The sequence below is a fragment of the Megalopta genalis genome, chromosome 5 (assembly GCF_051020955.1).
Source record: "Megalopta genalis isolate 19385.01 chromosome 5, iyMegGena1_principal, whole genome shotgun sequence".
NCBI classification, from domain to species: domain Eukaryota; kingdom Metazoa; phylum Arthropoda; class Insecta; order Hymenoptera; family Halictidae; genus Megalopta; species Megalopta genalis.
In genome coordinates this window covers 30,855,497-30,872,224 of record NC_135017.1, presented here as the reverse complement: position 1 = coordinate 30,872,224, position 16,728 = coordinate 30,855,497, and the positions used below count along the sequence as shown (strand labels likewise).

Sequence of the window (16,728 nt, the reverse complement as noted above, 5' to 3'; positions counted from 1 at the left end):
TTCAAAATAAACATGTTTGTTATACCGATAATTAGCAAAACTTCTCTCGAACAAATCTCAATAGTTCTCAACTTATTGATTGCAAATTTAAAAAAAATGAAAACATACTAGTGTTACCATAGATAGATACCAAGATAATTAGTGTTACCATTAACTCGATTTTTTTGAAAAAGTAACTTATGCCACTTTCAAAATAAACGGCTCACTTATAACACAGCGAACAGTAAAATATACGACGTGCAATACATTGCACGTGAGTTAGCACTGTATTAGAATAACCATAATACAGGAGTTCACCTCGATATTCACCATATCAGTTGAATTCTGAACGAGGCGTTAACGAAATGTGTCAAAATAATCGTATGATTTTAGGGTTATCCTGGCGGGATAGGCTTACCAGGATTGCAAGGTGAACCTGGCGATGCAGTGTACGGCGTGAAAGGTTCGCCAGGAGAACTGGGAGATAGGGGTGAACCTGGGCCGCCTAGCAGTCGTGAATACAGGAAGTCTAACGGGTCCACACTGGTAAAGGGATTTAAAGGCTACAGAGGAATGCGCGGTGATTATGGTGCACGGGGACGAAAGGGAGAAGTGGGCTCTAAAGGTCTCCCGGTAAGTACTATCGCATAATTTTGTAAATAGTGCAGATAAAAAAAACGATCATAGTCAGTTATGCTAAAACGAAATGATCGGTTCTGAAGCTTTATTATTAGGAACTTCGAATAAGGGTCAAGGTAGAATTTAGGCAATCAGCGGGGAGTGAGACGCGCGATTCTGGAGGCGTAGCCCTCACGACCCTCATGTTGCGTGCTAGTTAATTCCGAGCCCTGTCTTAGACGAATGATGACGAGCTTTATGTGTTACTTTTATATTTATAGAAGTAGTATTGTATATATTTTAGAGTATATATCACGTAGTGTATATGTTCACACATCTGGACACACTGACTTCGATAAAATTTCTGCGAGAGATAGTTTTCGAAAAACTATTTGTCACGTATTACTTTTTTATCAGTCATCACCTGTGTTGAAAAGCTGAAAAGAGTACAATAAAAAGTACAATGTTTCTAAATGCTAGAGGAAACGTGTAGAAATCCTAATTGGCCTCTACAAGATCAGAAAATAACAGTTTCTCTTTGAAAAAATTACTTGACTCGCAGAAAATAAGATTTTTCAAAAGTAGTTTCAATTATAGTTCCGTGCACTCAACAATTAAATTCTAAGTATGTAAAAAGATATAAGAGATCGCTAATTAAATTCTGCAGAGAAATGATGATGGGATGTCCTCGAATCAAGACCAAGATTATCAGCGTGTAGTCTCTTTAAGCAAATATTTATCAGCGGTTCATAAACAGTTTCAACCTCTCTGGCTTATATTACCTCGTTTATATTACTTACTGGTTAAATCATAAATAAATATAGCACATAGAGGTTTCTCCAACATTTGTACAAATCTCATAAATCTCATAAGCACTCAGTTTAGCAGATTCAGCATAAATGAGCCAATTCAATAAATACAGGTTTTGCACTAAAAATTAATCCTTTTGTAGATCATATTCCCCCTCTTTGCGAATCAAATTAACCCTTCTGCTGGTTATATTCATCCTTTTGCAAATACAATTAACCCTTTGACAGATCAAAATTGGCAATTCAATTTTTTAATTTAACGCGAATTTAAAAAATAATGCAGACAATAATTAATCTTCATAAATCTTCAGCAACTATTTGAACAATCTTATTAAATTTTTTAATTCAATATGAATTTTATTATAACTAATTGCATACACGTGAATTTAATTTGCAGAAAAGGTAAATAAGATCAGCAGAAGAGGCAATATGGAGTGCAAAACCTGTTATTTCACCAACATGACACTGAGATTATTCAATTAAAAATGTTTTTTATCCCACACTTGAAGCAAACGTCTTCTTCAGCTGCATATTTAGCAGCTCTTACTTCGGAACAACAATAACTCTTGAATGTCCAATCAATTAAAATGAATGTAAATACTTTTACTCTCGAAAGTGTTCGAACGTTTTTTAAGTCGAAAGAACTTTTTAAAAATTGAACCAAATGAATTGAATCTGTTTAAATTGTAAGAGGAATTACATAATTTGCTAAACAATGTCTAAATTAGTTCTTTAAAATTATAATTAGTTGAAATGAAAGAGAAATATAAAAACCTCACGTTTTTTAACTTTTTTATCTGAGTCTATAACAAAAATCAGAGAAATGCATTTTGTAGACATCGATCACTTGTACGTATACAGACTGAAAATTTCATTGAAATCGGTTCATGAATGTAGCAGTTTTTGACGAATTTCAACCAAAACCGGGCCACTTTTATATCTTTCAGTGGCTGTGGCTTGACTATACATCAACCGATTTCAGTGAAATTTTCAGTTTGCATAAAAGTTATCGAGATCTATAAAACACATTTTTAAATTGTTATTGACTTACATAAAAAATACATACGTTTTAAATTTTCTATCATCCGAATCGAACAATTTTTTAGCAATTGTCTAGTAAACTAATTCCTGTAACATTTCAAAAAGATTTAAATCGCTTGACCTAATAATATAAACATTATTCCGTTTTAAAAGGTGAACGGGAACTTATTGTTTTGACTGTATGTACATCACTTTGGAAAGTACTGGTGGTTTAATTTTTACCTGAAAATACGAAATTATGCAACAATGTAATAATTAGCAGACTCGGGCAAATGTTATTCTAAATGAAAATAAGAAGTAGCTACCTGATATAATTCATCCTGAATTGTTATTGTCAATGCAGTTATTTGAAAATACAAATAATATAGATCCATTTGAAAAAGTAGCAATTTTAAATAATGGAATTATTTCTTTATTTTATAATATAAAACGATAAGATTTGACTTGGAGAAACCGTCGCATTTAAAAGGTTCTTGTTTTAACAAGATATTATTTAAAGAAATCTTGACAGCAATTTTCTTTGAACGAAATCTCTCAAAAAGTTTATCTTAATCAAATTTTTGTCAGGGTATCTCTAATATTATTACGAAGAAAATAGTCGTTCCGATGTTGCAAAAGATGACAAAGGGGCGATATTTAAAAAAAATGTGGTCGTTTTGTTTTGCAGAAATGTCAACGAGGATGTCAAAATAAATCAGACTCAGAGCTAATAATTAGATGAAAACAAAATTTCTAAGAAGCATTTATTTTACAATTATCTGAAATAATTCTTTCAAATAACTCTAAAATAAAATAACAAGTTATTTAAAGTGATATTTCAATAACGTTATTTTAAAAGTGATCACGAGAGAGAGCATGTAAATAATTATTTGAATTAATTATTTGAAATGATATTTCAAATAATGTTATTTCAAATGTGCCCAGGTCTGATAATTAGTAAACTCTAATAATATAGTAATATACGATAATAAAGTAAACTCTTCCTCCGATATAAATTGAAAAATTCCCTGTGAATTATTGTACTGAGTGATTAATGAGGTTATTAAATTTGTACACACAGGGCCGGCCAGGTTTTCTGGGTATTAAAGGTATGAAAGGAGAGCAAGGCACGGACGGGCCGAGAGGAAAACAGGGTGGAGTTGGTCCGATTGGACCCGCGGGCGAAAAGGGAGAGAAAGGTGCCCCGGGTTATGAGGGAAATCCAGGACCGTCAGGACCCGATGTAAGTATTTTTAGTCGAATCATGGCGCGTTACATAAGAAACCCAAATATTCGTAGCTAATAAGTGGACTGTCGATTCTACGCATCTATAACATAAATTATTACAGCAAATGCAAGACTGCAAGAAAATTTATGAATTCCTGGTTACTGTTGAATTTTCTTTCAAGTCACGAAAATAATTTGACAAGCGAAGGAAATGTCCATGTAGCTCCCTGTATTTTCCAATTAATGCACACAATTTCTATTTTGTGTAGAAGTTTTCAGTCTACTAATAAGTAAAAATTCTTTTATTTATCTGTTTAAAATCTTTTATAACATTCTTATACGAACATTTGAACTTTTACATACAATTGAAATAAACATATGAATATATGTACATTCATCCAAATAAATTGAAATTCGAAGAATGCAGGAAGGGAGCAGCTTATCTCATTTTATTACATATCAAATCTCAAAGTTTTTTATTTTTGTACAAAACATTATCGAATAGTTCGTACAATTTTCTTCATTCTTAAATAATTCTTCCCAATTTCAACTCACTTCTTCAAGGTCATTTCGAGGTTTCATACATCTTTAGATAAATAATTTTTAGTAATCGTAATTTATTATATAATAATTAAATCATTATAAATAATTATAAATAAATATTATAAATAATTATAAATAAATATTATAAATAATTATAACTAAATATGAGAAATAATTATAACTAAATATGAGAAATAATATTATAAAGAAGATTATTACAAATTATTTATTATCCAATAAATTATTAAATAATTTTGAGGCTGTAGTTTTATACGTGTCTAAATAAATAATATTTGATAAACCACAGATGTTAACAAACAAATAAATATCGATCACTTTGAGAAGGACATCAAGATGACCTTGAAAAAACTTTTTCTTTCCATCATTAGATGCAAACCTTGACATTATTCAAATCCATCATTGTTCCTTTTTTTTTCTACCTTTAACAGTAACGGAAATAATTTAGATGTTCGATTTAAAAAGAACACCCTGTACAGTTCACTACATATATTAGACAGTTACTTCATTTAGGTGTTTCTAAATCTGATAGTATCATGTGACGTTTATTATGAACTTAATGTAAAAATTGAATGCTACTAGAATAGTGAGAAAATAAAGATAATTTCAATTTTTTCATTTCATATCCTATATTTGTGATGTCTATCTTTACATTCTGAAAATCAAACTGCATTTGAATCAAGTTCTATGTTGGTCATCATCTCGAATAGATCGCAACGTGCTCATTGTGAACAAACGTAAACATGAATTATAACATATATCCTACGTAGAAAAATCGTATACTAGATCGTTTAGTATAAAATGTCAGATTATTCGAAGAGAAAAACTAATTATTTTGTTTATCGAAATGTCAACCATTAGGTTGAGCATATCTTCGTAAACTTTTCACATTTAGGGTTTCGATAAAAAATTTCTCTTTCGGAAAAAATCGCAGAAAAGTTTCTTATAATTTGTAATCAATAAGGAACCGGACATTTTTCATATTACACGATCTTATAACAATAAATATCCGAGTAACTAAGTTACAAGTATTGCAATTATTAAATTCAGGGCGAGCTCGGCGAAGCGGGAAATCGTGGCGCTCCCGGTAAACAAGGAGCAGCTGGAGAACCTGGAAAATACATACCGGAACTCGACGAAATAATTGAAGGGAATATTGGAATTCAAGGAGACTTAGGTTTGTTCTGATTTCTTAAAATATCTTTATAGATTTGTTCGGTCGGTCAACTTGCGGAAACCCATAGGTAACCCCGCTACAAATATTAACCTTATAATATTACCCTTGCCTTATAATATCATGTTAGACGCGTAACGAAGACTTGGAAAATGATCCACTAAATATGGATGTTATTCGTCTCCTTCAAATCGAAATCAAATTCTACTATTCTATTATCGATATTTAAACATTAAAGTAAACTCTGGCGTGCAATAAACATAGACTTTCTTTCTCGTGTACAAATTGCTGTTGAAGAAACCGTAGTATCAAAGGGTTAAGAAACGGAGACCAAAAATAAGAGTTATTTGAAGAATTTGTGTAAAAAAGATCAGTAATAGAAACGTGTTTATTATTCAAGCTGAAGCTGTTAATCGCGAAATGTAATAGAAATTGTTTAGAATGCATGATTACGTGATTTCAATAACTGAATTGATTTATGACTGAACTTTTATATTGGTCACTTGTTTTTCGACGAGGGAAATTTATTCCAATTATTTGTAACAGTTATCGGCGAGGGAAATTCAGCTTTTATCATTCGTAATGGTTACCAATACACTACGAATTTTACGTATTTATGACGAATATAAATAGGTGAAATTCGAAACTGCAAAGGAATTATAAGAATTTAAAGATATTGTGGTTTTATTTGTGAATTATTACAATTATTATAAGAGAAAATATATTGTTATCCAACTTATGTCTCTTATAATTAATTTAGACAATACTTATTTTACATTAAGTCTAGTTATCAGTGACGAAAACTGTATTGGTCACTGTTAACAATTATCGTAGAGCAAAACTTATTTGACTCGTTCATAAAAGTGATTCATAAAAGAAATTGTACGCAATTTTCAATTGTTTCTAACTTTCAACAACGTCAAACAATTTCGATGGAAATTTCAGTATGCATATAAGTTATCAAGATCTACGAGACGTATTTTTTAAATCTTTGTTATAGTTTCAGATAAAAAGGTTAAGAATTTTGCCATCTCAAGTAATAGCAAAATTAGAAAAAACGTTGTAGCCATTGTTTAGTAGACGAATCTCTCTGTGATCTAACAAAATTCAAGTGATTTAGTCCAATACAATTTTGCCTCTGACTGTACCTCGTGCAACTCAAGTTCGCACATATTATGTTCGTATGACATTTTTCACTTATTTTGGCGTGTAGATTTACCGCGTGATGTACTAACATGTATTTATGAAACACTCTGTATAATATGTGATCGAAATACAATTCCTGATATTTCTGATTACTATGAATGATCAAAATAGGATTTCCTTCTGCGATAACTGTTAGAAGCAATCGAAATTAATTTTCCTCTTCGATAATTGTGATAACCAAATTGCGGATTTTAAACATTTATGATAATAACAGGTTGTTAAACGGAAATGATTAAACCAAGAACGAAATTTCTATCTTGTTTCGGTTCGTTGCAATTCATTCGTTGCAGTTTAGTTATAAGCGACCGTAATTGACAGAATTTTCTCTCAACGATAACTCTTTTCACTAGACTGCAGATATTTAGACAAAATAAAAATTGTCTAACTTGATTAAAAGAATCGCAAATCAGGTAAAATTGTCTTTCCTCTATTAATCATTTTGGTAAATCGTACATAATATAAAAATATTCTCAAATTCTTCTCATGTCTTTACAATGTCGATTTTGATCTAACCATTTTTGTCATAAACGCATCAAATTCGCAGAATACTCATCACTAGACAACGAATTTTATGCATTTGTGATAAAAAAATGGTTAGGGGAAATTTAAAACAATGAGAATATTAAAAGAATTTAAGAACATTTACGTATTATTTTCGATTCGCCAAAATTATATAAGGAAGAAAGAAATTTTTATCGTATTTATTGCAATCGATGACGATAATTTTTATTTTGTATAAAATCCACAGTGTACCTATCATTAGCTCAAACACATTTTCCTCATCAGTATTGAATACGAAAACGAAATTTTGGACACATATGACTGTTATTATCTATAATTAAAAGCATTTGAATGAAAATAATAATTGTTGTGCAACGATTTTGTTTACGATGATCGTAATAGTTATGATCCCCGCAAGGAAATAATATAAATAGTTGTAAAAATCACTTCTATTTGTTCAGGTCCGCCTGGTCCAATGGGACAGTCAGGGACGCCAGGTTTACCTGGTAAAGTGGGTTACATCGGACCACCTGGTCCACCAGGGCCTGCTGGTCCTCCTGGATCGGCAGGGCCAAAAGGAACTTCCGTGAAAGGAGAGCCAGGATCTGATGGCACGTATACGACAATATTTCTCTACAAATCATCATCAATATATCGAAATATTTCGAGAATATTTCTATTTGCACCACGTTAGGTCTTCCTGGACAGATGGGTTCTCAAGGTCCTCCAGGTTTAGTTGGACCCCCTGGAGACTTTGGACCGAAAGGATTTCCTGGTATAACTATTATTGGACCACCGGGTCAAGACGGAAAACCTGGAATACCGGCTCGTACTGGGGCACCTGGCGATCGTGGTGATCCTGGACCTTCTGGTAAATGATTATTTTTATTATTTCTATGTTCGTCATCTTTATGTTGTGATATTGGCTTTGCTTTGTTGGTACATTGGTGTATAAGAGATATTTGTTGAATATAGGAAGTGAGTATCGAATTAAACAATGAATATATAAGCTCGTTGATAAGATAACTTGACAAAACAATTTGTTGTCTAAAGATCGTTGTATATCAGAAATAATTTTCAATTATCGTGAAAGACGATTGCGGCGTATAGTATTGGCTAATTCTTTGAAAATTACCGTCCATTCCGTTTCAAAGCTGTCAATTTGAAATAAGATTTTAGAAGATATTGTCCTTTTGATGTTCATTAAGTTTTGTCATATTCCGGGTGTTTGAAAAGTCGTGATACAGCCGGATTTTCACACACAACTTAATTTTCGAAAAAAATCGAGTTTGACGCTTAGGCACAGTTTGCATAGTTTTATTGGCCCGTTAAAACCTATTGTTGCTTGCCTGTGTAAACCATATCAATTAGAAGATGATATAATGTTAACGTAGTTGGTAAGTGCAAGTAATTGGTAAATGTAAGTAGTGAGTTGTGAATTTCAATAATTGATTTATTTTAGTAATTTACAAACGTGGGAAATGTCATCTTTGATGTTGTACCTAACAAATAAATATTGTCTATACACGAACCTAACGAATTTTCCAACTCGATTTTCTTGAGAATGATGCCCTGGGTGAAAAAATTGCATGCTATATTTTCGACTCTAAATCTCTCTCTTCCGGTTGTACCACGACTTTTCTAACACCCTATATAAAATTGCCAAATAAATATTCATCCTAATTCCGTATACCCTAATCAAACAACTTTATTAACGTTTCTACTTATACCAATATTTTAGTAGCCTAATTACAATGTAATTATGAAAAGGTTATTCCAATGTGAAACGCTTTGTTTTTAGTGTTTGTGAAAGATCGTTTTTACAGAAAAACTGTAACACATTTATTTACTGCTTATCCAAAAAACAAACATAGAGATTCTTGATCTAGATGAGTTTGACTATAGAAAGTAGAACGAAAAAAAGTCGATAATTTATAAAATGGCAGAACTTTTATTTATCGCGTTTTCACATGCTCCAGAGGTGCACATAAAATTTTAAACTAAGTAAACAAATAGATTTTGAGATATCATGAACGTCATTTTAAAAAACACAGATCTAAGAAAAACGTGTTTAACATTACAAGTTGAATTCATTTAAACGTCGTACGATTTTTATTATAATATATGCAGGTACGAAAAAGTTTTGCAGATGTTGTAAAGAAAAAATCGGATAATAAGCCATTCAGTGGTTGATGCGATTTCAAACACTGGATGTAAAAAAAAATCGGATATTAGTCATTTTTACTGATTTGACAGTTTTGATATTAAAGTTTCATCAGCGCGGACTGATTTTTTATAAAGTTGGACATAAAACGCGCATTTTCTCGATCTCGAACAGAAATATAGCTGTTACTGCCTGTGCATAAAACGTTGTTAAACTATTACTGTTCGACGTATATTTATTATCATTTTCTTTTTTTGATATTATTATTTTGACGTCATTGTTTCTTTCAAATTTACATAATGATAGGAAATTGTACGCGGTGTCAGTTACTGTTATTGTATACTGGGTGTCCCATGTAACAGTCGCCACGATTTTTCCAGCACTTCCGTCGGTCCGGCAAAAAATATCCCTAACAAAAATTAATTAGTTTTTGATCAGCACAGATTGCAATATAAAAAATTTCAGGAGAAATGTCTCACTGGAAAAAATCAAGATCACTTTTATTTTTTTACACGGCATGACATATTTTTTTAGGTCATACTATTATAGTTTGAGTGAAGATAAATTCAACGATCTGTTATACCACGACCTTCGAATGACCTTGATGTCATAAATGATGAAAAAGATTTTCTTCGAATTAGTATAATGTAAACTAAAACAATGTTCAACGAAATAATATCAATTCATTGATTTCACTTTTTTGGCATCAAGATCATCCGAAGGTCATGGTGTAACAGTAATAGCATGAAGAAAAAAATATACCATGTCATTTAAAAAAATATATGTGATCTTGATTTCTTGCAATGAGACGTTTTTTTCAAACTTTTTATATTGCATTCTGTAGCTGACCAAAAACTGATTAACTTATGTTTGGAACATTTTCTTGTCAGACTGTGGGTAGTGCTCGAAAAACTGCGACAATACTTACGCAGTACACCCTGTATAATGCAGAGCAAGATCGTAACTTCTAACGTATATTCTTTGAAATGCTTTTTACCGCATAGAATTATTTAGTTCCATTTCCAAATTACGGTCCTTTAAGAATGTTAAATGTAAGCGAGTATTGCATACTTTAACGGGACATTTATGTGTGAGTAGAAATATTGTAGTATTTTCTTATCTTATTGTAGTATTCTACAAAAGGGATAAAAATAGTACTCGTGTAATATTAAATTCGCTAATTTTAGGAATTCAGGCATGGATTTTTGAATTTAGAAGCTACATTTTTTAAGAAAATGCAAATATAGTAAATCAATGGTTTCAAGCATTCACGCTGATTAAAGTCTAATACTTTGAACTTTTTAATATTATTTTTATTATTAGAAATTTAGACTAAATTTAATTAATTCTGCAATTAATTTAAAATAAACTTATTATTATTAATCGGTATTAATAACAACAATAATAAGCTTTTTTCTGTCTTCAATAGGAGCGAAAGGATTCCCCGGTAAAGGTATTAGAATACAAGGACCGCCCGGTGAACGTGGACTGCCAGGATTACCAGGAATTCCGGGCTCGGACGGATGGCCCGGTTCACCAGGTCCAAGAGGTCAAAAAGGCTACAGGGGCGATGATTGTGGCGTTTGTGCACCAGGTACGAACAATTTACTAACAATGAAACAAACATACCTTCGTAAAATTTTGCTTGAAATGCGATTCATGTTTAAAATACGTTGAATAACTTTGTCTGTGTTATTGCAACGAATCATTCGTTGTTAAAATTTATATCACACAATTCAGCATACATTTCTCACAGTTGCTCGTGTTGGCTTTAATATTTCTAATGGCTAATAATATTCCTTTGAGTCCACAAACTATTCAAATAAGATATAATTATATTTAAAAGCATAAAATTTATTGGAACTCAATATAATCGATAAGCTTCCTTCCCTTCATTTTTAAACAATTATTTTGTTTCACCATGTTGAATACATGCAAATAAATATAAAGAATAAGAAAATCTAAAAAAAGACAAGATAGTATTAATATAAACACTATATAAAAATATACTATATAATAGAACTATATTATCGCATAAATAAAATCAGTAGAAATAAATGATGATTAAAATTGGTGATTAATAGACTGCGGATCTGTATGCAAATAAAAAATTGTTTAAGTTAATTGTAAGAAACGTAAACCCGACGAAAATGTCTTCTCTGTTTTAATCATTTGGAAAAGTTGTATATAATGTAAAAATATTCTCAAATCCTTCTAATATCTTCATAGTTTTGTATTGGACCTACTCAGTTTTGTCGTAAATGCATAAAATCCGCAGTTTACGGATTAATGTTAAGAATATTTGAAACTTATAAAAATGTTCGTCCACGATATACCGCTTTCTGAGCACGGCTTTGAAAATCGATGTCTGATGGATCACATATATTATCCTATAGTTTCGCTCCATTTACGACTGACGAGACAATATCAGTTTACTAGCGCGACTAATGATGATAGCATTTCTATGCAGAATCCATCAGACAGTTATCACTGTAAATACAGCTTACAGGGAATTTATAACGTTACCATACATAAATTGATCGAATAGATCCGAGAGATTAAAATTTACAATTTCGTCTAATTAAATTTCAGCAACACGAGTACGAATGTGCTATAAATATAAAGTTATCTTACGTATATCTTGCATTTTCCTCTCCTAAATTTATACGAATCCGAAGCAAGTACTTTCTAACTTCTATGAGATAATTATCGTTCCCAAAAAGATAGCTGCCCGACTTTAATAGATCCATTGTTGTTACTCTTAAATGTTTTAGTAGTTTTCAGCGTCCATGACGAAGCTAACCTGCCTATCATATTTAGCTCGATCATAACATTTTTACACTATATATATATGGACTAAGTTCAGAATTATATTAAAGTATTTTCTTTATATTTTTCATTAGTAGCGATTAATAAACTATACTAAACTATACTAGTAAATGATGAGAGTCAAATTATTAGATCCTAAAAAGAAGGCAGAAAGATATGAATGAGAATAATTACGATGATAAATTATTGAAAGCAGTCAATTATAAAGAGGTAGACTTCAATAATGAAGTTAAGAAAATAGGTGTACTAATAATAAACAAATTTATGCTTTACAATAAATACTTTCACCATAGTTTGCTTTCTCGAAAAGGAAAATCGCGCGTTAGAAAACTAACTTTTAATGTTAACAGCCAGCTCCTTTCATCGCGAACGTAGGTTTATTCTCTAAACGAAATTGTTCTCAATTGAATGAATACATTTGTATAATAATAGAATCATTGTTTACGTAGGATTGCCTGGTGACAAGGGTGAATCTGGTGACGCCGGACTGAACGGGTATCCTGGAGCGCCCGGTTTTCCTGGATTGACAGGACCGCGCGGACAGAAGGGAGCTCACGGGAAGCCTGGTATTGCTGGACCAGGAGGATTGGAAGGCGACAGCGGAAGACCTGGAATCGCTGGATCTCAAGGACCCAAAGGAGAAAGAGGAAGAATCATTCTGCCTCGAGGACAATTGAAAGGAATAATTGGTGACGTTGGTGATAAGGGTTATCCTGGTCTAGAGGGGCTGAGAGGGCAAAAAGGCGAATACGGTCTTACCGGGGATTCAGGCCCGCCAGGGCCTAAGGGAGAGAAGGTGAGCAAATTTCTTTAAATCCGTAACACTTGAGCAATTACGTTTTCAAAGAGACAACGTCTTTCTGGAAAAGTTAAGAGTTCTAACGAAAACACCTTTTATACTTTCTCAAAGAATAGAATTTCGAAAACATTACCACCCGGTCAGCCAAATGTTCCCTAAACAAATTCTGCAAAAGGCTGTCAATTTGATTACAAGATGATCAACTTCATTCAAATTTTGTCGACGATTTGATACAAATTTACACCCTGACAAGAAGAAGTTGTAGTAGTTGGGTCATTGATCTCGGTAAAACTGTCTTTGATTAATCTACAGGGTGTCCCAGAACTTAGAACGTTCAGAAAGGGCTATCCCATAGGCGATTTAAAGTAACCTTCTCCTTAGCTAAAATGTTCGCCGCCTCTTTGTTGATGAGTTATTAACGAAAAACATGGGCCAATCAAAGAGCGAGTACAGCGAGCGAATATCATCGCGCTAGCAAGCTCGACGCGGCAGTAGCCGCTCTGATTAGACCGCATTTTTCGTGAATAACTCGTTAACGAAGCTATGATGAAATTTATTTCGAGCTGCTTATAATATTTTTTGGACACCATGTATGAGGAAGCAACGATTATCATATCCTCTTCGCACTAAAATTTATATACCTACCGATGTCTTGCAAATGCCATTTTCTTTTTGCTTATAACTGTGATTTGTTTAATTAACAGTTGTTTTATCAACTACCCATACGTTTAAAGCAAATATTGCAACTTGAAATCTACATATGATTGGTATTTTAAGGTGCGTTCAACGAAACTATGAAACACTTTTTAATTCACCTACTCTCAAACGCTGTTCAATTGATTATTTCATGAAGAGTACAGAATCCTAAGAACTGATCTGAACTTTAATCAGTCTTATAGTGTCCGAAACCATCCCTTTCCCGGCGTACACCCTATACTGTAAAAATATGCCGACTCAGCAAGTGCATCCAAAAATGGTGCATCCAAATAATTTAATAAATTACGAGGCTAACGAACATTTACTACCTTAACTATTCTGTGAATCTCGGTGGTGAAATAGACTCTGGCTTAAATTCTATTCTTTGAGACAAACTCCTATCTTACTTCCCCTTGTGGGTCCAGACGGTGACAAAGACATCCTACAGTGGAGCATTTATCCCGAAAATGCGAAATAACGACATTTTATAAAAATATGTCTATAATGAACAATTTCTTCACCACTAGTTCATTGAACATATATTGGGTTGGCAACTAAGTAATTGCCGATTTGTTCTATGAAATAAAAAATTGTTCTTTACTTGGAATGAAGTTTAATGTGTAATGTATTTTCCATTTTGTTCGATGACCTTTTGCCATCTCTCTGACAACTTGAAAATCTCACGCTCGTAGAAAGTCTGATCCTTTTCGGCCAAAAACTGAGTTAAGTGAGATTTTACAGCGTCATCATCATTAAAAGTTTTACCACGAAGGGAGTTGTCCAGGGATCGAAATAAGTGGTAATCCGATGGCGCGAGATCAGGGCTATATGGTGGGTGTAACATCAATTCCCAACCAATATCCATCAATTTTTGCCGAGTGGACAAAAACGTGTGCGGCCTAGCATTGTCCTGCTGGAAAATGACACCTTTACGATTGACCAATTCTGCTCGCTTTTCCTTGACCGCTGCATTCAATTTGTCCAGTTGCTAACATTCACGGATAATAAAAAATAACATAATAATAATAATAATAATTTTATAATATAACATTTACGGATATCATAAAAATGGGAATGAGAGACATCTATAATTGAAATCGGCAATTACTTAGTTGCCAACCCAATAGATTATGATTTACTATGATTTTTTTCTACTATTTGTTCATTTTGGACGTGACTACACAAATCTCCCAAAACCGTTTATATTATTTACATTTAAGTGATTGGTGAGAGAATTTGTTGCATTTACAAAGGAAGGTTCTCAGAGTTGACGCTCACTTTTTGATGAGATTTGGTGCAGTGGTAGTGCTTGTAAAGCGTCAACCTTGGGGACATTCCCTTGTTAGCATGTACCTAAATTATGCCAGAGCACAGTCTTGTATTGTTCACAATTTTTGAGTTATATCTACTTAAATATGTTTAATTTTTATTTCATTCTTTAATTATGTGTGCCACGATATAATGTTCGTTTTGGTCACATTTTAATTAAAGAGTGGAATCTTACTTTCTTTTTTAAAAAATGAGCTGCTATCAGATGCTATTGGAGTAGTTAGAGGGATTGTTGTAATTATTGACGTCCCTATGTTTTTTATAGTTTTTTAATAATTCGCTGTGCATTAGTTGCTAATTTGTTTTTCATGAGTTGTTCAACGATTTGACACTTGGATATTCGATATATGTATTTTATAATTATATTGTTATTTATAAATGTTGTTCAGAAATAGATTCTGCAACTTATTCAATTTTCATAAGTACACATATGATGTTTTATCGTAAAATTTCAAGAAGATGGATATTTTATGATTTCGGTCAGAAAATGTTTTCTTACTGCGTTTTCGGGTAAACACTCCACTGTGCATCGGCTCGTCCACAAGTGACAAATTCTCAAAAACCAAACAATCCTTGGTCATGCACAACTGCAACAGCCCTCGGCTCATAGCACTGACAATGGCATTTTGCTTTTAGGGTGATTATGGATCTCCAGGGCCTTCTGGCCGAGACGGTTTATCAGGTCTCGATGGTGTTCCGGGTGAGAAAGGTGAAGACGCGCAGGTACCGCTTTTGCATCTGAAAGGAGAGTCAGGTTTCCCGGGACAACGAGGGCCTAAGGGTATGGAAGGTGATAGAGGAAGGAAAGGTGAACCTGGAACGTCCTCGCAGCACGACATAAAATTGGACGGAGACAAAGGGTTCAAAGGAGAAGTTGGTGCTCCAGGTGAGGAGTTACAAAAATCGTTGCCGCATGTTCTAAATGAGAAACTTAGATAGCCTAAGCAACCCTGCCAGAATCTGAGCTTTAAATGTTTAAACTTGAACCGAAGAATGTCTGAAAGTCGAACGAAAGGTAGAGATGATTTATTTTTTAGCTACGGTGCTACTATTTCAATAATTCAGTTGTCGTATTGTACTTTTATTTGTATATCTTAAAATTGGAATCTCCCTTCTCCCCAAAAAATCAATTTTCACTAAACCGTGGATTTTGTGCAACAATGGAAAGAGTAAGTAAGAGCCATTCCATGCCAAGCGGATCACTTTTGTACCTCGATGTCAGTGATTTTAATGATATTGAAATTGGAGAAGGGGGTTACGTCATCATTTTTCTAATTTCGAAATTGTTTAACAGTTATATGTCTTCAAAGTTTGCAGTGTTCGCTGAATTTTACGAAGGCAGCCTTCATTTTTGAATTTATGTCACCGAAACTATTAAAAATACAAAGTTGCTATTTTACACTTTAAACAATACACTTTACACTTCAAACAATAATCATTTGCATGGATAGATGTTGGTGGAAATGATGTTGATATGATTATGCAGTGGAAGTATATAGAAATCATTCCTCTTTGAAAGAAACAGCGATGTGTTGAGAGTCAAAAGATATTAATTGTTAATTATATAAAACGTTGACAATTGTCAGAATCGACAGATTTCCAAAACAGCTGAATAGTGTCATTTATTCTCCCACAAGAATTTTAGCAATTCACTCTTGACCATTGACACATTTTTATAATAATTACATTAGTGTGTAAACTTGTGTGTAAACTTGTGTGTGATCTGCTTGGCATGGCATGGCCCGTAAGTGAAAGTGCAAAACAGTCAAGCCATCAAAAGAATTTACCAAAATTCTTGCATTGCTTTCGATTTACT

At 32.9% G+C, this 16,728-nt stretch overlaps 1 protein-coding gene across 1 annotated transcript in view; it reads left to right on the top strand.

Moving 5' to 3' along the window:
* LOC117223275 (uncharacterized) overlaps positions 1-16,728 on the top strand; it is a 212,750-nt gene that overhangs the window by 172,362 nt on the left and 23,660 nt on the right. Inside the window, exons 6-13 of the mRNA XM_076522331.1 lie at positions 373-612; positions 3,508-3,669; positions 5,265-5,391; positions 7,557-7,706; positions 7,790-7,966; positions 10,689-10,853; positions 12,538-12,884; positions 15,549-15,798. Coding sequence (XP_076378446.1) covers positions 373-612; positions 3,508-3,669; positions 5,265-5,391; positions 7,557-7,706; positions 7,790-7,966; positions 10,689-10,853; positions 12,538-12,884; positions 15,549-15,798 — 1,618 coding nt within the window. The remainder of the gene's footprint in view (positions 1-372; positions 613-3,507; positions 3,670-5,264; positions 5,392-7,556; positions 7,707-7,789; positions 7,967-10,688; positions 10,854-12,537; positions 12,885-15,548; positions 15,799-16,728) is intronic.